At 39.9% G+C, this 23,940-nt stretch overlaps 1 protein-coding gene across 3 annotated transcripts; it reads right to left on the minus strand.

Annotated features, from left to right (window-relative positions):
• Positions 1-6,318: 6,318 nt before the first annotated feature.
• Positions 6,319-16,996, minus strand: REXO2 (RNA exonuclease 2). 3 transcript variants are annotated; one of them, XM_014855504.3, is made up of 8 exons: positions 16,724-16,996; positions 15,659-15,742; positions 12,529-12,606; positions 11,817-11,928; positions 10,108-10,216; positions 8,657-8,710; positions 7,344-7,440; positions 6,319-6,752 (listed from the first exon to the last, which is right to left on the minus strand). In XM_014855504.3, exons 1-7 carry the CDS (start codon positions 16,868-16,870, stop codon positions 7,392-7,394), a joined length of 633 nt encoding a protein of 210 aa, XP_014710990.1. In that variant the 5' UTR covers positions 16,871-16,996; the 3' UTR covers positions 6,319-6,752; positions 7,344-7,391. The 3 variants fall into 3 exon arrangements, with proteins under 3 accessions (XP_014710990.1, XP_014710992.1, XP_014710991.1); XM_014855506.3 differs by lacking the exon at positions 7,344-7,440; XM_014855505.3 differs by lacking the exons at positions 7,344-7,440; positions 15,659-15,742.
• Positions 16,997-23,940: the final 6,944 nt, after the last annotated feature.

Genomic DNA, 23,940 nt, shown 5'->3' on the forward strand with positions numbered 1-23,940 from the left:
CGTTGTGGAGCAAAGACGCTTCATTAAGCCTCAACCTGACCCAGACAGAATACTCCTCAAGACCTTCTTGATCTCATCCTAAATTTACTTTGTGAGCTTCTGATTACAAACTCATTTTCCCAGTGCCCTGATGCTGGAAAAAGGGATGCCCCATCCAGCACACATTAATATAGCATTTCAGTCCTTAGAAAAGGAGACCCCAGTGTAAACTGATCAGCAGCCTTCAGAATTACACCTCAGTCCCTCGCGTGTTCGGGTGGAACAGGCTCTTCCTTAAGGGATTGGTCTGCTGCTGATGTACCGCTGAAATCAAGTTTCTGGGCCTGTAATGTGGAACCTAAAATTGGGGCACCAACTGAGACGCTGCTTTAAAGTCTCTGAGTTGACCAGTTGACCATCATCCCAGTGACGTCCACCTCTCACTCATTGTCACCTACTTTTAACATGCAATAAGGTTTTGCCAGAACGAAGGCTGTAAAAATCTTACTCGTTCACTCGTTCATGAAGCAAATACTTACTAGGGCCCTATTAAAGAGAGCCTAGAATGCCTTCTCCCTTAGCTCACTGTGCTCCATCCAAGTTGACTTTCGGACGGTTCCAGGAACGCACTAAGTTCTTTGCTACCTAGAGGCCATTGTTCTCTGTGCCTTCGACAGCCTCCTTCCCATCTTTCTGGACTAGACTAAAATGTTACCTAATTGAGGCAACCTGCACCACCCATCCTAATAAAGTAGCCCCTCCTCGTCCCCGGCTCCATCACCACGTGTCTGTCCCGTGGCACCTTTTTAATTAACGGCACAATTCTTTTTTTCTTATGTATCGTCTGTCTTTCTCTCTAAAGCATAAACTCTATGAGGGCAGGGATATGTCCAAGTCCCGGCTGGTTGCCGAATTATTAAAACAACACTAAGCACGAATCAGAATCTTCAATAAATATGTATTGAAATAATAAGTAAAAGAATGAATTCTTAGTCATTTTCTCACTATCAACTAAACATACCTAATTTAATTCTCCAGAAATATGGACGTGTGCTATCACATTTAAATAGTTTAAGCTATCTTTTTTCAGAGGAGAAATTCCCAAAGCATTGAGCATTCTCCCATATAACTTTAGAATTGTTTTTATCAATAGTCTATTAACACTCTATTCTCAAGGGTCTTTCAGTAACTCAGTGTTTAAAAGGATTTGTCATGCTTTTCTCAAAAACCAGTATTTAACCACAGGAAACACTTAACTATATTCTTCAAACTTAAACTAGAATTAGGACATAATTCAAATGAAATTACTTTTAAAAATTTCAGGCTATATCTGAAACTCTAAAATAACTTTAAAACTCACACTTGTCTCCTCTCCCTGCCCATCCTCAGAAAGCCAATGTTTGAACATTGACTGCACACAAAAACAATTGCAGAACGTCGAAATGGCAAAAATAAAGTTTCCAACAACCAAGGAATTCACAGCATTCCTGGAATCACTTGGAAAGACTGTACAAGCTTAGCAGTGGAGTGAGACCCAGGGACAAGGCATCTTCCTTTGACGCTCTGATCATTAACACACCACAGGATTTCACCTCAACTAGACTGCAACGAGGCTTCTGGATATCTTCCAGGTCCTTTCATTTAACAACTTGCAAAAAAGTATAATGTGGGTAGTACAGAATGCAACTTCCTTCCCTCTTTTCTGCTCCTCCAGGAGACAGTTTTGGGCCTAAGTCCCAGGCATAAACACACCAGTGATTCCCAAACTCCCATCTGGGGACTGACATAGGCCCAGGATGAAGTTGGTGCTTTTTTAATCAATCCAAAAGGCAATGAAAAAAATAAGGACATGATTGGCTTTTTCACAAAGCTAAATGTATTCCAAAGTATCTGTTCTTCATTCTGAAATTATATCCTTCTTTTGTGTGTTTTAAAATGTCTTCTCTCTTATGGAATGATAGTGACAGGAAATGGTGTTTTAACATCCTTACTTTGGTAAAATAAATGTTGGCAATCTCTATAGAGTATCCAAATAAAGTAAAAAATTTACCATCCATAAAATGCAAAGCTGTATAAAACAAATATTGATAGTCTGAGGAGGAAACAAGGTTTCCTAGTAAAAGTTGGGCCTGGAACATGTAATGCCAACCCCACATTTCTAGAAGCTTATATTTAAACAAAAATAGTTCAAACAGGAGCAAGCTTTGCTCCTATCCCACTTTAGGGAGGGAGGGCTAGGATTTTGCTTCACAGTATCCCTAACATCTATCCTACTTTTCAGTTCTTCTGAAATTGCTGTTAGATGTTAAATAGGAACATGAAATGAGTGGGCCAGCATGTCAGCCTATTTCACAAAAGACTTTAAAGATGGAATAAGAAGGCAGAAGGATGTAACAAGGTACTGAGAACACCCAGAATGGTAGAGACGAGAGTGTGTGTAAGAAAAATAAATAAATGATTTGGACAAAGAGAATACAACCGAGATGAGTGGAAGTATTACACTGTACACAGTCTCTAATCGAACAATGAGCTCCATTGCGCAATGTAAACTGTGAGCTGGCGAAATGGAATGCAAAATGGAAAAGTTTTTCCACAGAAACAAAATAGGACTGGGTTTCAGGCCAGCCTAAATGGGCTTATTAAGCTAGATTATCCAAAAAGTACACCTAACTCAGAATTCAGAAACATCTTTCCCCCAACTCCTATGGCTAAATTTGGAGGGGAGAAGGAGGTTGGACGCTCCCAAAGGATATTGTTAAATTCCCTTTGTCTGTAAACAAAACCAGCAATTCCTTATACCACTTCGATGCTGACATAACAGAAAGCACTGCCCGAAACTGTCCACTTCCTGCTATTCCAAATTTGGGAAACAAAGGGAAGTTCCTCCTCCCAAGGGCACAAGCACCAGCCCGAGTTCAGCTCTTCCAAGCGTCCTCAGACAAGATCATTCTGAAAACGGGCTGTGGTACATTACGCGTCTTTTTTTGTGGTAAAATATATATAAAATAAAATGTACCATTTTTGCCATTTTTAAGTGTAGAGTTCAGTGGCATTAGGTACATTCACTCTGTTGTGCAACCCAAATTATGCAACTTATCCTGCGTCCCCAAGGGTTCCGCGGGCTGTTCATGGTATGTTTTCATTTACACAAGAATATATTTTTGCACCACACTCCCCAATCTTCCTATTTTCTAGGGCTTACTCCTAATGATAGACTCTTGTTTTCTGTATCATAAAATACCAGTGGTATTATAACCCAGGTGCAAAATTAAACTGATTAAATTATCCTGAAGACCAAGTTAAATCTCAGGTCCTATGCATTCAACTTGACAAGTCAATTACGAAAACTATTACATCTGCCTGCATTCTAGTGGAATGAAGACTTATAATCCCTTCTTTTTAGCAGCCTTTTAACATATATATATATTAATAACTTTATTAAGATATTTTCGACATACAGAAATTACATCTTTAAGGTATACAACTTAATGATTTTATATATATATATATACGTATACATTGTGAAAAAGTCTCCATCAAGCTAAATAACCTATCCATCACCTCTACATAGTTACCCTTTTGTGGTGTGGGTGTGTTAGGAAGATTTATGTTAAGATCTATCCTCTTAGAAAATTTCCAGATTCCCCTAATCAATAGAAAATACTCAACTAGGGAGGAACTCTTCATTTACATTACCACCACAGCTATGGTTTTATCAGGAGCCACATACAATTAAAGGCTTTGCTCAAATAACTAAAACTCAATTAATTTTCACAATAGATATACAGCATATATCAATAGATACATACCATAATAGCTTTTGCCTCATCAATAAATATAGAACATAATAGCTTCTGCCCTCATCAATCTGCCACATATGGCTTATCCTAACAACAACCAATTCTCCACTGTGTCTGCTGCTCATTAATTTTTCAAGATGCCAGGGCATGTGAGTGTACCTAGGACTTTCATGCACTATCACAAGGCCATCGATACATCAAAATTTATTTAATGACAAAATGGCACTTGAACATTATGACTAGCAATTCTTCAAAGCTTACACTTATAAGAACACCAGTTTTGCCAAAGGAAACTACCAATTTCCCTATGAATTTGTCAGCTGGCTTATTAATAAAGAGATATATTGTTTTGTAAACGAAAAAAAAAACAGGTGGCTCACATTCCAGTCTCATCTCCTACGGCTAGGCTACTGAAAAAGAGAGGGTCTTTCTTGCCCACATGCTCAGTACAATGGCTAGATGACCACGAGCGCTCAAGGAGTACTGAGTGGAGACTATCTTCACAGTACTGATTGACTCACCTCGTGAGTTTAAGGCAGGGGAAGTCTACCTGGATGATCCCAAGAACATAGTCTGCAGGATAATTACAGCACAGACAGGAGAAGCAGCAAATGAAAAGCCCCAGGAGCACTGGAATGGCAAGCTCTGCTAAACAAACATACTGATCATTTTTAAGGCTGTAGTTATATTTAAACCAATTTGCATCGCAGTTCATTTCACAGAAATTACTTCATAGCTGCAGGATTCCCCTGTGAAATCACATACCAGCACTACAAATTTAAATTTATTTTTAAACAGACTAATAAATAATGAACCATCCTGTCTTCATACAGACCTGCAGCAGACCAGATCTGCTTATCTCACAGGCTGGCAATTATTTTACTAAAAATTAACACATGCTCCGTTAGGGGAGAGAATTCTACTTCATAAAGATACAGAACACAGGATTAAATCAGTAAGTTGGCCATTCGTGTGACAGAGGATTTAAAATGAACACCAAGAGTTAAAATTCTTAACAAAACTAACTGGTAGGACTCAGTTAACCTGATGAATAAACAGGCCATCTGTGGGGGAGAAATCCTACAGCAAAATAGTATGTGCTTCCTATGAGCCTGTTTCTCAAGCTTAGTGTTTTCAGATCTATTCTTGCATTAGAATTCATAACATTCCTAAGAGCCAAGTGAAGACAAAGACTATCTTGCCCAATTTTAGCTAGAAGCACTAAGCCAAAGTCACACCGTTAGTGAAGTTTCAACAGTGCTTGGCAGCACAGTTAGTCATAGGCATTAAAAGAACACTGATTTAAGATAACGCCTCCAGGCACCATAGCTCGTTGATCACAGCACCCTTTCCCAGAGGTCCTGGACTGACGCAATCCATTATCACTATACATTAGCCATGAGGATGCTCACTGTGCACCAAGCACTGAACTCAGAACTGTGTGAGCAGTATTTAACTTAACTCTATGTTTCAGTTAGGTACCATCAGTCTCATTTTATAGGTAAGGAAACTGAAGCTTAGAAAAGTGAACTTGCCAAAGTCACCCCCCGTATGTCATGGAGCTCAGATTTGAACCCAGAGTTTGATTCAAGAGCCCTGTTCTTTACTATACAACTCTGTCTTCCAAACCTCTTTATTGGTGCATGAGCTAAAGCTCAGACCATTCCAAACAGTATAAAGAACACTGGTCCAAAGTCAGCGGACTTATGTTTTCATCAACTCAAACTTACTATACTTGTGAATTTGAGCCTTACTTTACTGATTTGGAACAAGTTACACTAAGTGAATGAAATTATCAGATAATTCTGAACTATATTGTAGTGACTTCTGTATCTGTAACTTTCACGCATTAGGATCACACTGCTACGTTCACATAATGGCCATAATCATGTCAGGAATGTAATTTGGGATCACCACAGAAGACCTAGTCCAATGGTTCTCTGGGAGAGGCAGGGTACCTGTGGGCCTTTTCCAATTCTGATTTCTTGTCTTAAGGGGGCATTCATCAGAATGAGACGTGTTCTACAAACAGATGATTCTACTGCACCCTGTGGCTGAGGACTCACCTTAGTACTGTGCTCTGAAGTACATAAACTGAGGAGTTAAGATTATTCAAACTGAAATCCTTTCTCAAAACTTACTGACCAGTAGACCTAGAGTAGCCAGCTATTTACGTTCTACAAACCTAGACAGCGACTACCTTGCACATAATATCTATTCAATAAACTTTAGTTATTACCCACAGCATCCCTGTCTGAGGGCTTACCTGAATTTCTTGAATGGAATGAAGAGTAGCTATGTTAATTCGACAACTATAACTAACAAGGAGCCCAAATTTGCTTCTCTGAGTCTATCTCCAGTTATTCTATTTTTGACTTGTAAAGCAAACAGAACAAGTTCACTTTCTATCTAACATAAGAAACTTGATCCATTTCTAAGGGCATTATGAGAATTTAAACATTAGCCATACCCCTTAAAAAAGAAAAAGCCATCATTTTTCCAATGACTAAACTACTAAAGAATAGATGGTACGAAAAGGTTTGCATTTCAATAGAACTAGCTTTATTATTATTATTTTTTAAACAAAAGAAATGGTCTAAAATCAAATGCAGATATGTACCAAGGAATGGACATGGCCTGGTACTTACAAAGAAGCTGCTGTGTCATAAATGAAAACAGCATGTTAGGAGAAAAATAATATTTCAGGAGCTGTCTGCTTGAATAATCTGGATATGCAAGTTAACTGAAAGAGGGTGCTCTGCCAAGCAATCAGCATGAACGAAAGAAAAAAACCACCGAAGTTGCTTCCAGAGAACTAGGTGGTGGTAGCATGAGAACTGGCATCAACTCACAGTCTTCTCATTTTCCCCATTTTCTATAATTTTCCTCTTCTTTTCGTCTGTTTTTTTCTTGAAGATGTTATTTCGGTAAAACTGAAGTTCTTTGATGCTTTCACTAATGTCATCAAGAGCCCTACAAGCAAACACACCATACTGAATTGAAACGTCCAGAAACAGAGGAGCTGATAAGCATTTTACAAAGCATAACTTTTTATAAATAACTTAAGAACAGGTACATGTAAATGTCACTATCTGACATCACCAAGAAGTGAAACATTTCAGTAAAGAGAATTTAAGTGCTTTGTTTTTTCAAGAACGTTTGAGCAAAAAAAAAAATTTCTAAAATAAAACAGATTCAAGTTTCCCAAACTGTTCTGGAAGACAGCGAAGTGTTCCACAGAAAAAAAGAATTCCAGGGTCAAATAAGTTTAGGAAAAACTAGATTAAACATTTCAAAACTTCTCCGCAAAGCATTTAATGGACTGACGTGTATTGTGAATTCCCAACAGGAGGCTGCACTATATACACAGTATTTCTAAAACTTAATCGACCACATTTGTGGAATACTTATTAACAGCTCATGGAACATAGTTTGGGAAACACTGAGCAATACTTAATGACGTCCCTGAACAAAATATACTGACATACTCGAACATCACTCATGACTCAGCCATCATAGTAAACATCAATTACAGACAGTACCTAACCATAAAAGAGGATCTACCTCCTCTCGTGGTGATTTGTGCTATAATCAGTGGCAGCCTGCCTCCATCTAACAGTCTTTCTTCTCCTCCAACATGCTGTTTCTCATCTGTTGTAGTCTGAGAAATCAGGTAACCAAGATGATTAGAACAGTGTGCAAGGAAATCAATAAGCTCTGAACGAGGGGCCAAGGGCCTCTTCTAGAGAATAAACTGCACAGACTTCAGGGCAAGAGTTTTATGACAGTTATTTCTGTGGTTAAGGCAACAATGTTGCTTTCTTCCCAGGTCTTGGATATACCGTAGACCTGAAACTGTCAAAAAGACAGCCTCTGGCTGAATCAAGGTACACATCTCTTATCCACAATACTAAAAACCCAAAAAATTTTTATAACCTGTTATATGGCAAAACCTGACCAATCCTGAAGTAAGCCTATTTAGAGTCGTTAGGTATGCCCTTTGGTGTGAATATCCACGTTTCCCTGTGGAAATACCAGTGTTGTATTATGGGGTGCACCCTCAGACCTTGTTAGAGATATGACAGAATGATAAACACTACAGGTTCACCATTACCTTCCTAAGCCTGAAATATTCTGAAATCCAAAACACATCAAGCCCTAATTGTTTGAAGAAGGTATTGTACGCCTGTATTATTGTGCTGTGGTCCATGGAAGGCCAATAAAAAAACATCAGCACACAAGACTCTTTGGAGCAGGGACTTGTCTTTCTCTGCTTGCCTAGAACGTGCCCAGCACACAGCAGGGGCTCTGGAAATGGATGAACCACATGCTGCCCTTAGAAGCCAGTGGCTAAATCACCCATCAAGTTTTAAGTTCCTCCCGAAAGGCTACAAAATCACAAAGTAAAAGAGGACACTAGATACACAAGGTCTTTAAATTCCTGTGTACTTGTGCTTAAGGTTGCAGAAAAGAAACAGTCTAAAAACTAAAAAGTGTCAAAGTTTGGCTAACTGTATTCTACAACTAGAATACAATTCTAATTTTAAATGGCTACAAGTCTCTATCCTTGCTGGGAAGAAAATTAATACTGCTCGTTACTAGAAAAATTAAGACTGTTACACATTCCTACAAACTAAGTTACCTAAAAATGTTTAAAATTGCAATAAAGATGTAAGACCCCACATATTTCAGAATGGAATGCTAGAAATCTGACAATTCCTGATAATCTTAGCAAAAGTAAGTTATCTTTATGCTGGTTGTCCTTGATTTTTCCCCCAAGAAAAAAGAGTGGAGGAGAGTCATTATTTCAAGCAGTCAGGAATTTGGGGGTTATGTATATGTCCGATTGCCAAGCACTTGGAAGGACCCAAACTTACCTGTGAGAAGCAGCCTTCTTTGGTGCAAATTCATATTCTTCTGGATACCAGCGTCTATACACAGCAAAAATGGAACTCTCAAAGGAAACTGTCTCAAATACACTGAATATTTACCTCCTTCCAGTAACTTATTAACATTGAAAAAAGGCATTTGGGTTGTGACTATCAAGTCACCTCCTTGCCTGGGACTTGATTTTCCACCCTCTCCTCTCTTCAATCAATATATTCTCTTTGTGCAAGCTTATCAATGTGTAAGATTCCTAAATCTGTTCACTCCAGTCCAGCCCTCTTGTGAGCTCCTGTCACAGATATCCAACGGCCTGCTGGACATCTCCACCTAAAAATGCATCAGACACTTCTAATTCAACACACATAAAACCATACTCACCATCCACAACACCTCCCCCCCTCCATCTACCAAATCCACTCTTCCTCTTATTTTCCCTTTCATCTTTGAACAGTTCCATCATCCACTAACTGCCCAAACTAGAAACACTGGAGTCACTTTACACCTCTTCCTTTTCCTCACTCCTGGATCCAAGCATTCAATGCCGTGCCAAATAGTTTATCTCCAGCCCCTTCTGTGCCACCCAACTGCCATTTCCCTAGCTCATTCTCCTCTCCCCAAGATGATGCAAAAGTCTCCTTTCCTATCTCCCTACTTCTCTTCTTGCCACCTTCTAATCAGAATGATCTAATCATCACTCATCCCTCTACTTAAACTTTTCAAAGGAACCCATCCCTTACAAGATATACTTTAACCTCCTTAGCATGGCACATATGCCCTTCATAATTTGGCCTCACCCCCTACGGATTCCAATCTCATGCTTGGCACTTCAGCATTAATGAACTACCTGTAATTCCCTGAACATATTTTGCCTTTATCTTCCTGCTCCCTCGTATCTTCATACCTCTGCCCATTCTCTGCACTGTTCTCTCCTCATTTAAAAACCTGAAAAACTTCCACTCTTCTTCAAATCTCAGCTTAAAAGCTATTTTCTAGGTAAAGTGTTCCCTGATTTCCCATTCCCCGCACCCCAATATAGAATATTGTGCCCTCAATATTCTATACCCACGTCTCCATTACAGTCATCACCCAGGACATTTTTAAGGTGTGTTTTTTACCCATCTGTCAACGCCGTAGATTCTAAGCTACTTGACGGCTTTTCATCCGTATGTTCCCAGCACACAGACCAATACATGGCACAGAATGGGTGCTCAGTAAATTTTCTGGATTAATGAAATTTACATGGAAGATTTTTGACATTATTTCCCCCAATTCTCACCAGTCCCAAATAAATTAAGGTCCTACCCAAGCGAGAATGAGATGAGGAAATTACACACCCACTTGGCACCCTCAGTTCTACAGCTCTATTCAATTACTTTCCACAAATTCTCAATTAAAACATGGTAAATGAGGCAATTTAATGGATCCTAATGATAGCCCTTACCTGCACAGTTCTTTGACAGTGCTCACATCAATTATTCTATAATGAAGATGTTTCATGAACTGGGGCATGTATTTGTCAAGAAACTTCTTATCTGCATGAACTGAATTTCCTAGAAAGACACGAAGCATACCTCATCTGTGTATTTCTAGTAGTATACAACAGGATATAAAAATTTATAAACTGTATTTGAAATGGAGATGATTTTTTAATTCAAACAATTCCTAAAAGCATCTCAAAATTTCTCAATCAGGCCTGAGTGCATCTGATTAAGTTACAAGTGCAGATTTCTGAGTATTTAGTCAGTCTATCTCATAACAAATTTGTAAATGGCCTCTCTATGGACAAAAGAATAAATCCATTATTCCATATACTTAAAATAATGCACAAATCTGCTTGTTACTTTTTCAGATCATACCAGATGTGCAAATTTTCTCCCAGTGTCACAAAATCCACACCACTAACACTAAAAATTTAAGTGAATCACATAAACAAATAAACCTTTATTTACATTCCAATTTTAACAAATCATATCCATATTCATGTTTTCATACAGTAATTTACATTAAAAACACTAAATTTTAAATGAGAACTTTAAAACAGACACCCGCCGCATTGGGTAGGGAATAAAATTTATACAATATATGCTCTATTACTTATTGTCAAAACACTTTTTATGAATGTTTAAGGAAAGTGTCAGTTACTACATCAAGTTACATATACGAATAAAAATACACCTTCATAGAACATTAACTTCTGTCTAACAATGGCAATCCTTTCAAAATCCTAGTAGAATTGGCCTGGTTTCTTTAAAAAGTCAATGTCACAAGGCAAAAAAAGGCAGGTGGACATTTTAGATTAAGAAACCAAAGAGATATAATAACCAAATGAAATGCATGAGTCATCACTGAATCCTGGTTCAAAAACAATTAACATATACTAGATATGAACTAGATATAGGATGATGTTATTGAATTATTTTTAGTTATCTCAAATGTGACAATGATATTGTGGTTACATCAGAAAAAGTCCTTATTCTTAGGAAATGCTTGATGAAGTATTTAGGAGTTAACCGTCACAATGCCCATGATTTACTTTCAAATGTCCAACAAAAACAGACATGTAAAACAAACATGGCACAAAGTTAACAATTACTATGTCCAACTTTCCTGTACATGTGAAAATATTCCATAATAAAAATATGGGAAAAAAGTTTATTGAGTTAGTCTGTGTATCCCAGATCTCATGTTAGTTTCAGGGCAGTTTCCCAATATTCATGTATAAATTATACAAGGAGACCCGAACACAAAAGTAAGATGTATATAGGGGGCCAGCCCGGTGGCATAGTGATTAAGTTTGCGCATTCCGCTTAGGTGGCCCGGGGTTGGCAGGTTCAGATCCCAGGTGCAGACCTATGCACCACTCATCAAGCTATGCTGTGGCAGCATACCACATACAAAATAGAGGAAGGCAGGCACAGCTGTTAGGTCAGGGCCACTCTTCCTCAAGCAAAAGAGGAAGACCAGCAACAGATGTTAGCTCACGGCCAATCTTCCTGACCAAAAAAAAAAAATTTTTTTAAGTAAGATGCATAATCCAAATCAGAGTAAGTGGAAGACAGGGTAGTCCTGGCTGGTCTTTCTGGAACTGCAGTCTCTTGAACCACTACAATGGAAGACTACCTACAAGGTACACATAGGAGTTGATTTTACCTGCAAGTGGACAGAGCCCCGGAGGAGTCTGCTGTCGTACAAAGGACAGAAATTCATACTCTGCCTGCTGCAATGTCATTGTACTCTCCTTCACTGCTTTGGTTAGACCGGACTGCAAGAGAGAATCCCCAGCCCCCACCAGAAACACATGAAGTCAGTTTTCAAAGGCATCCAGAAATGAAACTTCACTTCTAAAATGGGCAAATATAACCACAGATGGACCATTTATAGAGCTCAGGTTCAAATTGAAACTGCCATCTTTGCACCGATTTTTTCTTAAAGAATCCAAGTCAAATAAGCTATGTTCCTGATTGTTAATAGGATTTCCATACAGCCAAAAAGATGGTGCCCAAAGTCCAAGGATACAAGGTCTGGGAAGAAGCAACTATTAACAGGACAGCAGCATTCCCCCTTCTCTGAAAGCTGATGTCTAATCTTATCCAAAAGACTGCCTTGAGCAATACTTGACAATCCACAAGGCATTGGCGACAGACTGAATGTAGGAGAGGCAAAAAGGACTTTCAGGAGAAGATGATCCCGAGAGGTCCCAAAGACGACAAGGAAACAAGCAAGCAGTTCCCCAGGCTTGCCAAGCAATCTTCCTCTAACCCTTTTTAAACTACCATCCAATAATGGTCCAGGATTCAGAGGTGGGAGCAACAAGCTGGTTACTGATCCCCAAAGCAGCAATCCTGTTATTTGGTACTGTTACCTTCCCATGATGCTCCTTACACCAATCTGACATGCTGTCCAGTAACTCATCTGGCTGTTTTATAATCAGGTTAGGACCCTGTGGATGGGAAAAGCCATTAGTTATCCAGAATCAAAAGGGATAACCTTCATTTCTGAGGTAAAGTTTAAGCTGCTTTAAGGATTTAATATATATACCAGAGAAAGTAAGACATGAGGGCTGTCTGTTAACTCAAAGTGGTCCGCATTCATCCTAGCATTGTTCATCACGGCAAAAAAGAATGAACGAAAGCACGCATACACACACACCTGAAAACTAAAACGCCTATTAAAAGAGGACATAAATATCGATCAAGAGTCAGCAAACTGCAGCCCCAGCCTGTGGCTTTTTTTTTTTATTGCCAGCAAGCTAAGAATGATTTTCACATTTGTAAAATGTTCATGTGTAAAACAGACATGTGACAGAGAGGTATGTGGCACTCTAAGCCTGAAATATTTAATATTTGGTGTTTTCCAGAGAAAGCTTGCCAATCCTTGATTATGAGTTCCTTTTGAAAATGTCTATATTACCATGCGAAAAAAGAAACTGCTGAACAGTATATTCATGCATATTATTTCATTTATAATTGTTTAAAAAAAATGGGGCAGGAGGAGTACAGGGCAAAACACTAACAGCTTACTATACATATATTTTGGATAAAGTTATACTGCTTAATTTTAGCAATATTTTTACATTAAAAAATTTAAAAGGTAATTGGTGACAGCTGGAAAAAAAAAGGGAACAGTGGCCCTCAGATTCTCAGCTCCATTTAACAAAGCATTCAGCTGTGAGTTTCCTCGGACAGAGTCCCAGCAGTAACAGAAGCCTGACAAGGGGCACTAAAGCAAGTCACTTTGGGCTTCGTTTCTCCTTCCGTATGACGGAGACAATAAACTGCCCCGGCTCTCTCACAGGGATGTTAGCATCCCTAAACGCAATTATAGATGTGAAACTTCTTTGAACTCTCTGGAAAAAAAGCACTCTGTAAATCCAAGGTATTATTACTACTACAGCACTAAAAATAGTTTGCAATCACTGAGAGAAATGGCTAGAATTTGACTAAAATATGCCTGACATCCTACAACTAAGAAGGAATTTCACCAAAACAAGAAAACTGGTCAAAGCCATCTCCACGAGGAAGCAAAAAAATTTGCTCTGATAACATATTTTTTAAAAAACCATAAACCTCATATTGTAAAAAACAATTCTAACAAAGCATGATGGAAAAAGCAAACTAGTACCAATATAAGGCTATGTAACTTACTCTGGAGCCCAGTTTGGCACACAAAACTATGAAAAAATTTTCAGAGTAGGATGTTTGTTCTTCTACGAGCAAAAAACACGCTCCTCAGACTCATGTACAAGAATAGAACATACTTTCCACAGAACTGACAATTAAGTGCCAACAGTCACTGACCATTTTTCTTCTTACATCCTTATCCTCATCTGACTGAGTCTGTTTACAAACGCCATAGTCTGTGTGAAAACAGACCCAAATTTCCTCCAGGGTCCATATCAACTAACTGGTCCATTAAACCATCAGCGTTTCACATTATTTCAACAGTCTAAAGGGATAAGTCTTCCTTGGCCAAAGTCAGTAGGAGTGGTAAAATAGACACTTCTCTTCACTACTTATCTCAAGTAAATTCCAAGTGACAGGAAAAAACAAATGAAACTAAAACACAGCACGTTATTTACATAAAGTTTGAAAAAAAAGTTAGCTGTTAACGATGAAAAATCCAAAGTCTTGGAGCCGGCCCTGTGGCTAAGCAGTTAAAGTTCTGCACACTCCGCTTCAGCGGCCTGGGGCTCATGGGTTTGGATTCTGGGTGGGGACCTACTCCACTCATGAGCCATGCTGTGGAGGCCTCCCACATACAAAATGGAGGAAGATTGGCACAGACGTAAGCTCAGAGCTAATCTTCCTCAAGCAAAAAAAAAAAAAAAGAGGAAGATTGGCAACAAATGTTAGCTCAGGGCAAATCTTCCTCACAAAAACAAAAAAAAAAAAACAAAGTCTCATGATTGTCCCTCCAGTTGATGGGTCAGGCGGTACTCCAGGATGTATGCCTAGTACTCCACAAAGGTAGCAATTCATCTATAAATGCCCTCTCTCCTCTTTTACTTACCCAGGAAAATAAGTGGAAGTCTTAACTGTAGATTTATGAAATTTATACAATGCCAATAACACATCAATGCTTCCATCTGGGAACTTATTTTAACAAGACTGTCTTTCCCACAAACATCCCTACTGTGTTCCTATTCTACAGTTTCCCACTGCCTCTGAATACTGCTGACACTATGCAACAGAGTTATTCAAGGCTAGAGATTTTACCCTCTACCAATCAGATGCTGCCACACACTTATGAAGTGCTGCATGAGTGGCCAAAAGGCAACAGGTGTGTTTTATTTGTTTTGCTTAATGTTTCAGTTAAAAGCAGCATGCTAAAACCTTAATCGTGCCCAATATGTCAACAAGAGAATATTTTCTGATTCTGCATCAACAGGAATTCTAAAATCTGAATATAGATCTAGAAGAATCAGACACCAGTTGAAAAGACAGAAACTAGACATACGGAGTCAAGTTAAAGTTAAGGTTATGATAGAAAGATGTCAACCTTAGCGTGAGTCACCAAACCTCATGGTATTACAATAGTCGGTTGTCTTATTGGTTAGGAGTACTTTACTCAGACTGCCTGGGTTAAACTCCTGTCTGCCCCAATAACTAGCCAGGTGGCCTTGGGCAAATTACCCAATGTCTCTGTGCCAAAATGTCCTCCTATATAAACAAGTATAACAGTACCTACCTTATAATTGTTGTGAGGATTAAGAGTGAATACTTGGAAAGCACTTAGAACGGTGCCTGGCACACAGTAAGCTCTCAGTAAATGGTAGCAGTTATGTAATTTTTGGCATGGCTTATTAAAAATAACTAGGCTGTGAGACGGATTACTTTGGTTCCAGTACCAACCCTACCATGATCTAGCACATTACTTTGGACCTTAATCTACGTGGACCTCAGGTTTCTCATTTTTTAAATGAAGAGGAAAAACAATCTTTAGATTTCCAATACACTCTGAACAGCATGGCTCTATTACACAGCATCACCTACTTCAGCCAAAATGTTGAGATCAGAGTCAGTTATCAAACAGGCCATCTCAATAATCTGGTCCTTCTCAATGTCCAATCCTGTCATCTGCAATAAAAAACATATAACACACACAAAACCATCTTTCTGGCCTATTTTACCAAGTTTATTTAACAGGAATTCCCTCAAGCAAATTCAATTTATATCCCACAACCAGGATAGAAGAGACAATAATGCTCCTTGGACAAGCGCTCAAGACACTTAACATGAGTCATTTATTCAATAAACATTTACCAAAGGCCTGCTATATGTCAGGCACCACCGGTTCTACTCTAGGAAAGATGCAAAGTAAGCAAAATTGAGTGCTGACAGCATTCAATTTTGGAAGAGTAAGATAACTAACATCACTACATCTTTGCAGAGTTCACAAAGTTTTCATACTAACCATGCCACTTGATCTTTATCACAATCTAGTGTGGAAAGTACTGTTATCATCCCCATTTCATACATGAGAAAACTGAGGCTCAAGGGACAGAGGAGTCCTTGGCATGAGCACAGAAAACCCAAAGGGATCAGAACTGGGTTCTAGTCCCAGCTCAGATCACTAACAGCATGACCTTGAACGAGCTGAATCCTCTCTCTCGGCCTCAGTTTTCCCGTTTATGGAATGAGGGGTAAGGCTGAGTCATCTCCGGAGTCTAGTCTCGCTCTAACAACTAGGGTCCTGTAAGGCTGGGGAAGTGGCGTCTGGCACAGCCGCTGTCCCCACCCCCACCCCTGTGACACTAAGACGTGAAGGACCAGAGCGTTAGACAGGTCCACATCTGGGCAGAGTTGGGGGGGCTGGTGGGAAAGGGCGCCATATGGATGACTCCTCACTTTTGAAAAGAAACCCCACAGTCCAGCACAGTTCCCAAAACCCGCAGGACTCCTGCCCCGGACTTGCCCCGGGCCGCCCACAGCCGGGCGGCGTTCACCTGCCACACCTGAGACCCAGATACCCGCCGCCGTCCCCAGACGGGCTCAGCCGCTCGGTCCCAAGCGCGAAACCTCCCTCGTCTCCCCTCACCCCACACCGACCTCACTCACCTCCAGGTCCACCCAGACCATCCGCTGAGCCATGCTCTCCCCTGCCGCCATGGCTGCGCCACCTTCGCGGACACTCCGCGCCCAGAACTGCCCACGACACCCGCCCACACCTTGCAACAGCCTGGAGCCCAGGGAGCCGCCTAGCATCACCCGGCACGAGCCGCCACGGCCCCAGCCTCTCAGCCGGCGCTGGCGCAGGCGCGGTGGTCGCTAAACGTCGCAAACCCGCGGGGAGGCGCAGGAGCAAAAACCACAGGTCCCAGCATCCAGTGCGCCGACTTGCCCTGAACAGCCCAGCTTAGCTGCCGAATGGGATGATGGGACTTGGAGTCTCTCCTGGTGTTGCGGCCGATTTCCCCACCCCCGCCACGTGTTTTCGGATGTTACTGGACGCGTCTGTTTTTCAGAACTAAGTTTATTCGTTTCAAAGAGTTATTTCCTGAGTTTGGATTAGTTGCAAACCGCGTAGTTGAGAAAGAACTCTCTTACTTTGTTTGGTCGGAAAAATCCTGGTTATCTATTTGTGATATTTTTCAAATATTTCTTTCCTTTTTTGCTTTTATCCCCCCCCTCTTTTTACTTACCTACCTCTTCACTCCACACACTGGGTATTTTTCTCATTTACGTGAGACAGCGGGACTGTCTTTTTTTTTTTTTTTTTTTTGAGACGAGAAGGCCAATTTCACTATCGTCAAATCCTTTAGAAATCCTTAAATGAGCCCTTGTCTGAGAGATCACTTAGCATGCATTAGATGTTCTGTAAAAGTTTCTTTCCTTCATTGGCAAACGGTTTTTCCTTAAAATTCCTAATTCCTTAAGGAGGGACTTGGTCTGTGTTTCAGTTCAGCTGTTGGGTGTCAGTGGTACAGTAGTCCCCCAACCCTATATATACTCTTTTTTCTCTATACATACATACCTATGATAAAGCTTAATTTGTAAATTAGGCACAGTAAAAGGTTAACAATAATAAAATAGAATAATTATAACAAAATACTGTAATGAAAGTTATGTGAATGTGGTCTCAAAATATTTTACTGTACTGTGCTCACCCTTCTTTTGATGATGTGAGATGACATAATGCCTAGGTGATGAGATGAAGTGAGGTGAATGACGCAGGCATTATGACACAGTGTTATTTTCAGGTGGTTGACCATAGGTAACTGAAGCCATATAGCACACCATCCCATTTGGGGAGAGGACTACTGTAATGACTTCCTACTCCACCCTTACAAGTTCTCAAGGTTAAATCTTGTACAACGAATCTTTGCAGCAAATTAAATTAAGATGAACTGAAAACTGCTCTGCCCATTCTTGGTTTTGATCAAGGTATCTTTAATCTTCTCCAGTGACAGCTATAGTTTCCATTATATCAGCAAGTAGAGATGGCCACCAACAGGACCTTTTGATTCTGGAGTGTCAAATTGCCTGAGTCTCTTAAAACTTGGCTATTTAGTAGCAAGTTTGTGTGCAGGGTGTGACTGTGTCACAAACATTGGTCTCCTCCTGGAATTATATCCTCTATGTATTTTTCTGGAAGCCATATTGCCAGTAATTACAGAGTTTGGTAGTAATTCATACCTGCTGAGCTGGTTTTGTGAGAGAGAAACTTTGTTGCCTAATTAGAGCTGTAAGGATAGTGTGTAGTGTACTGGATTCCGCCTTCAGCTCCTTTGGTGTACCTACCCCACCAGCTGCCAGAGAAACTGTCTTTGAAAAGTAATCAAATCGTGTGCACACATTGTATACATATCAAGATTTGTGTTGTGCACAATGTGTGTATATTGTAGCTGCTTTGCCTGATGAGTCACCCTGTTTTGCCAAAGCTTTTTATTTATAGCCTACTTTATAAGAAATAGTCTACATTTCTTCTTTAGTTTTTTTTTAGTTCTAAACTTGATTTATAGAAAGTAGAATCAGTTGAAGTATAGAAGACTTTAATTCGTTTTTTTATCATTCTCCTAATGTATTATTATTTCTTTAAATTTCAAAAAACACCTTTTGTTTTCAAAGTTACTCCTGAAACATTGATCAGTTTTATGACAATTTACAACTTAGAAAATGCTATTTACATTTAAGAACTTATATCCTGAAAATTTATGATCATAATTTTATGTGTGGACAGTTTTGAAACTTCAGTTTTGATAGTAATGTACTTTTATTATAACAATAAAGACACATTTTCGGTGAGTGGTGTTACAATGTAAGGAGATGTATAGTTTATTGGTTTTTGTGTATAATATCATTAGATTGGTAATCTTAAAGATATATCCCAAGGCAGAGCAATGTATGCACCAAATTCACAAATTCAAACCATGTAAAGAGGAGGAGAATAAGGGACCTAGAATCTGAAAGCAACCTCATCCCACAGTGGACTCGATCATTTCTTTCCTTTTTCTTTTTTTTAGCAGAATCTATCTCCAAGCCACACCACTCTGGTCAGAGACGTTGCTTTTTCAATTCCGTTGTGAAGCTGTAAAAACTGCTTTTGTTAATTAACATCAGGGGCATAGTAGCAAGAAATCTTGTTTTCTAAAATCATAGGCTCTGATAAGCTCTGCTCTCTGAAGTCATTTTAGTAGAATGCACCATCTCCTCTTATATAAGGAATCTGAGCTATGTGATTCACTTTGACACAGAGAAGCTGCCTCAATTTCCAACCTAGGGGCAGAGATTCAGATAAAATGTTCTCAGACACAACATTCCACATTTATCTTAACTTTGTAGTTTCTAGGGAAACAGGACCCTGAGTCAGCTTCTCAACACTGCTGGTAGTCAGACTGTGACGGTTCTAACAGAATCTATGACAGTGTTTCTAACAGGACATGGCCAAGGGCACACAAACCCTCCCCTTTTTGAGAAATCACTACTGCTTTTTAAATTCTTTTTTAAATTGTGGTAAAATATACGTAACTTAAAATTTACCACTTTAGCCACTTTTAAGTGTACGGTTCAGTGGCATTAAGTACATTCATATTTTTCTGCAACCATCACCACCATCCATCTCCAGAACTTTTTCCTCTTCCCAAACAGAAAGTTCCATACCTGTTGAACACTAACTCCCCACTTCCATCCATCCGCCTCCTAGCCCCTGCGACCTCCATTCTACTTTCTATCCCTGTGAAGTTGATGACACTAGGTACTTCACATCAGTGGAATCATACAGTATTTGTCCTTTTGTGTCTGGGTTCTTTCACTTAGCATAATGTCATCAAAGTTCATCCATATCATAGCACATATCAGAATTTCCTTCCTTTTTAAGGCTAAATAATATTCCATTGCATGTATGTACCTAGCACACCTTGTTTATCCATTCATCAGTCAAGGACGCATGGGTTGCCTCTACCCTTTGGCTATTATAAATATTTGCATGAATTTTAATTTTATCTTTTTTATTGCTGCTTTCTTACCGGGACTTCCCCAACCCTGCTTTGTCCTCTCACCTCCTGAACAAAGATTACTGTGATAGTCAATCTAGAGGTGATCCCCACTCCCTCTGGCTCCTCTTCAGAATTATCCCAAACCCTATTTTTAAAAAGCCCTTCCCTAGTCCCTCTTAAGAGAGGCTTCTGGTTCTTCCTGTTAACTGTTACAGTGAGTTCATAAACCTAACATTGTTACAATTATGTTCCGAGTGAGCTTTATCTGATATGCTTTATCACCATCGTATTACACTGGACTTTAATTTCCAGAATCCATTTATTTTTATACTTTTACAGGACTAGCACAGAGCCGTATACTAATGGTATTGGTACTAATTAGTAGTGACAAAGTAATGAGATTATCTCACACTGCAAACTGTCCTACATTTTATAGAACATTTTAAATAGGCTGTAGGTACCTCATGAATACTTACTGGTTGATGATAATATTTCTTCTTTTCCTGCTTTCTGAAACTTTGTCCTGAGACGTGTTGACATCAGGTTTACTGCTGATAACTGATAACTGCTGTTTACTTCCTTCTAGTGGTCTGGGGAGGAATAAAGGATGATAAATCTTTGCCTTTACTTTCTATCACTGTAAAAAATCTAGAGTAAAAATAGAAGCCAAACTTATAATCTTCAAAGTACACCTTGTACACACTGAACACCCTGAAGGTTTTCATGAAATTTTAATTGCATTTTATCTCAATTCAGTACAACAAACACAATAATTCAGTTCAAAATACATTAAGCTGATATTTATTATACCAGACACTATAGGTATTTAATACATTAAGATAGTGAATATCTAAGAATAAGGTGATTCATTTTGAGTTTAGAGTTGTTTGTTTTGCAGATAAGAAAACAGCCTTAATTTTTCCATCTGTAAAATGGGTTGTATGATGATTAAACAAAACATATAGAATATCTAATATATAGTAAGTGTTCACTTAATTTACTTCTGTAAGCCTATCAGGAGATACAAAATTTAATACCAGGAAGATTGTGACAATGCTCTAAAGAATTATAGAGGGCTGGCCTTGTGGCATAAAGGTTAAGTTCATGCATTCCACTTTGGCAGCCCAGGTTCATGGGTTTGGATCCCAGGCGTGGACCAACACACTGCTTATCAAGCCATGCTGTGGTGGTGTCCCACATATAAAATAGAGGAAGATTGCCACAGATGTTAGCTCAGGGCCAATCTTCCTCACCAAAAAAAAAAAAAAAATTGTAGAGTGCTGTGGGAATATAGTGGAAAGGGATTCATTTTGACCAAAGAGATACAGGAGGATGGAAATTGGATTAGATTCTGCAAGGAGAGAACTTTGACAACAGATATTGTAGATAAGAATATCCCAGATAGAATATCCTGGACCTAAGCAACCAGGATGATTAGCCTTTAAAATAAGACAGAAAGCCAGTGGAGAGAACAAATTGCAGGAAGAACAGGTAAGTTGATGAGTTCAGTTTTAGAAAGGTCCAAGTTGCCCTTTGAAGGGGACAACTACACAGAGATATCCAGCAGCCAGCTAGAAAGAGGGCAGGAATAAACACATGAACTTGGAAGTCGTCTGCACAGAGAGAACAGCTGAAGCTATGGGAGGGACGGAGATTGCAAGCTGCCTAAAAACGTCAGCTAGAGGTCCATGCCAACCTTGAGAATCCTAGTTTTTGCAAATTTTTAAACCTAATGAGCACATAAAGAAGATTCTCAGCTTGATTTGTACATCTTTGCGCATATTGAACAAACTGGGGAAGGAGACCTACCAGAAGTCTGTTTCTTGAAAGAGTAAGGAGTCTCCTGGGAGAGAACTCAGCTAAACGAAGAAGCAGCCAGAAACAGAGCACAATGGAGCACAAAAGCTAAGTCAGAGGGAGAAAAAGGATAATTCTGACAGCACAGTGTCTAGCATGTGGATTTGTCTCCTGCCTTAGTCCCTACTCGACTCATGTCTAAGTCCTATGGAGAACAGAGAGGCTGCAGGTATTCTAAAAGAACTCTTTCAATAAAAAGAACATAGGATAATGGCATCACACAACACTGCTTGAGTTCTCCTCTAGCACAACAAAATAAAAAAAGACAAAACTGGGGCCGGCCCCGGGGCCGAGGGATTAAGTTCGTGCACTCCACTTTGGCAGCCCAGGGTTTCATTGGTTTGGATCCTGGGCGTGGACAGGGCACCACTCATCAGGTCATATTGAGGTGGCATCCCACACAGCACAACCAGAGGGACCACAACTAGAACATACAACTATGTTCTGGGGGGCTTTGGGGAGAAGAAGAAGAAGGGGGGAAAAAAGACAAAACTGAAGCTAGGCAGTAGCAGGGATGGGGAGTAGAGAAGAAAGTTCCTTCTCACTCCTGATATTTGCTTCCATGTGGAGGAAGTACCCCTGGTATAATAGTCCTGGCCTCTTGCGACTGGCCTCTCTTATTTCTCCATAAAAAAGGTGGAGTAAAATTTTAAGATTTGGGACAGAAATTTAACATGGGCAACCCAGTGCAAAGGCAGTGTCCTGGGGGGTGGACTTGTTTGGGAACCCTAGGAATACCTGGGCAGGAGGCTTCTCAGGCCTTTGCTGAGGTCCTGTGTTGTTCAAGTGGAGGGCATCGGAGAGTTACGTTTGAGTTGTTTCGGTCAGTGTGACCTCATATGCGCCCACAGGCTGCTGATAAACCACCTCCCTGTGTGACCGGTTTACCTGGTGATCTCTAGGTGTCTTGATAAAAGCTTGAATCAATTAATAATTGTCATTGCAGCCAAATGTAGACAGTTACACAATTCTGAATAGTCCAATGTAAATGCCACTGAAAATTATGACAATCGAGCTAGAGCAGTCTAAATAAGTATTGGACGAAAGAATATGAGCACGAACATTCAACGTGGGCCGTGTGTAATGAAAACAATAATAGGCTTCGGAGACAAACCAACTGAATTCAAACCCCATCTCAGCTAATTTCTATCGATATCTCCTTAAACCAGCTGACTCTGATCTCTGAGACTAATGTCCCTCATCTTTAAAACCGTAACAGCACAAATTCATTTGAAGAATTATTGTAAAATTTTGAGATCATATGTGTAAAGGGAAGACAATACCTGGCACATGGTAGGTGCTTAATAAATAGTATAAGTAAATCGTTGTTATTGTTTTGTTTTTTTTTTTGAGGAAGACTAGCCCTGAGCTAACATCTGCCACCAATCCTCCTCTTTTTACTGAGGAAGACTGGCCCTGAGCTAACATCCGTGCCCTTCTTCCTCTCCTTTATATGTGGGACGCCTACCACAGCATGGCTTGCCAAGCGGTGCCATGTCCACACCCGGGATCTGAACCGGCGAACCCCAGGCTGCCGAAGTGGAACCTTCAAACTTAACCACTGCGCCACCAGGCCAGCCCCAAAACTGATCATTTCTGATCATGTAGCCAGCGTCTGAGAAAATAGATTGTGGCAGAGACTGGTCATTACCTATCAAATACGCTTCTCTCTTTCTTCATTAGTAACAGGGCACTTTGCCATCCTTGTGGCGGGGTGTGGTCATGTGAATAAGTTCTAGCCAATGATGTTATCAGATTTCCAAAAGGTGTCTTGAAAGGTATTGATGTAACTGGGAGGTGTTTTTCATCCTTCCTGATATCTGGAATTTTGACACGGTGGCTACAGCGCCGGCATCTGTCCTGGAACATGATGTGATCTTGAGCCTGGGAATGGTGGTGAGGATGGTGACGCGGAAAGATCGGAGCAACCTTGGTCTCTCCATGCATGATGACTTGGAGGAGCTTCCATACTAGCTAGAAACT

This window comes from Equus asinus, chromosome 20 (genome assembly GCF_041296235.1).
Source record: "Equus asinus isolate D_3611 breed Donkey chromosome 20, EquAss-T2T_v2, whole genome shotgun sequence".
In the NCBI taxonomy this organism is placed as follows: Eukaryota; Metazoa; Chordata; class Mammalia; order Perissodactyla; family Equidae; genus Equus; species Equus asinus.

Bases quoted from the DNA above. Each gene is read 5' to 3' on its own strand.
- REXO2 (XM_014855506.3), bottom strand. From the start codon at position 16,870: ATGCTAGGCGGCTCCCTGGGCTCCAGGCTGTTGCAAGGTGTGGGCGGG. The intron at 15,743-16,723 runs GTGAGTGAGGTC...TTTTTATTGCAG, and splicing joins TGGTCTGGGTGGACCTGGAG to ATGACAGGATTGGACATTGA. The intron at 10,217-11,816 runs GTAAAATCAACT...GTGTCTTTCTAG, and splicing joins GGGGCTCTGTCCACTTGCAG to GAAATTCAGTTCATGCAGAT.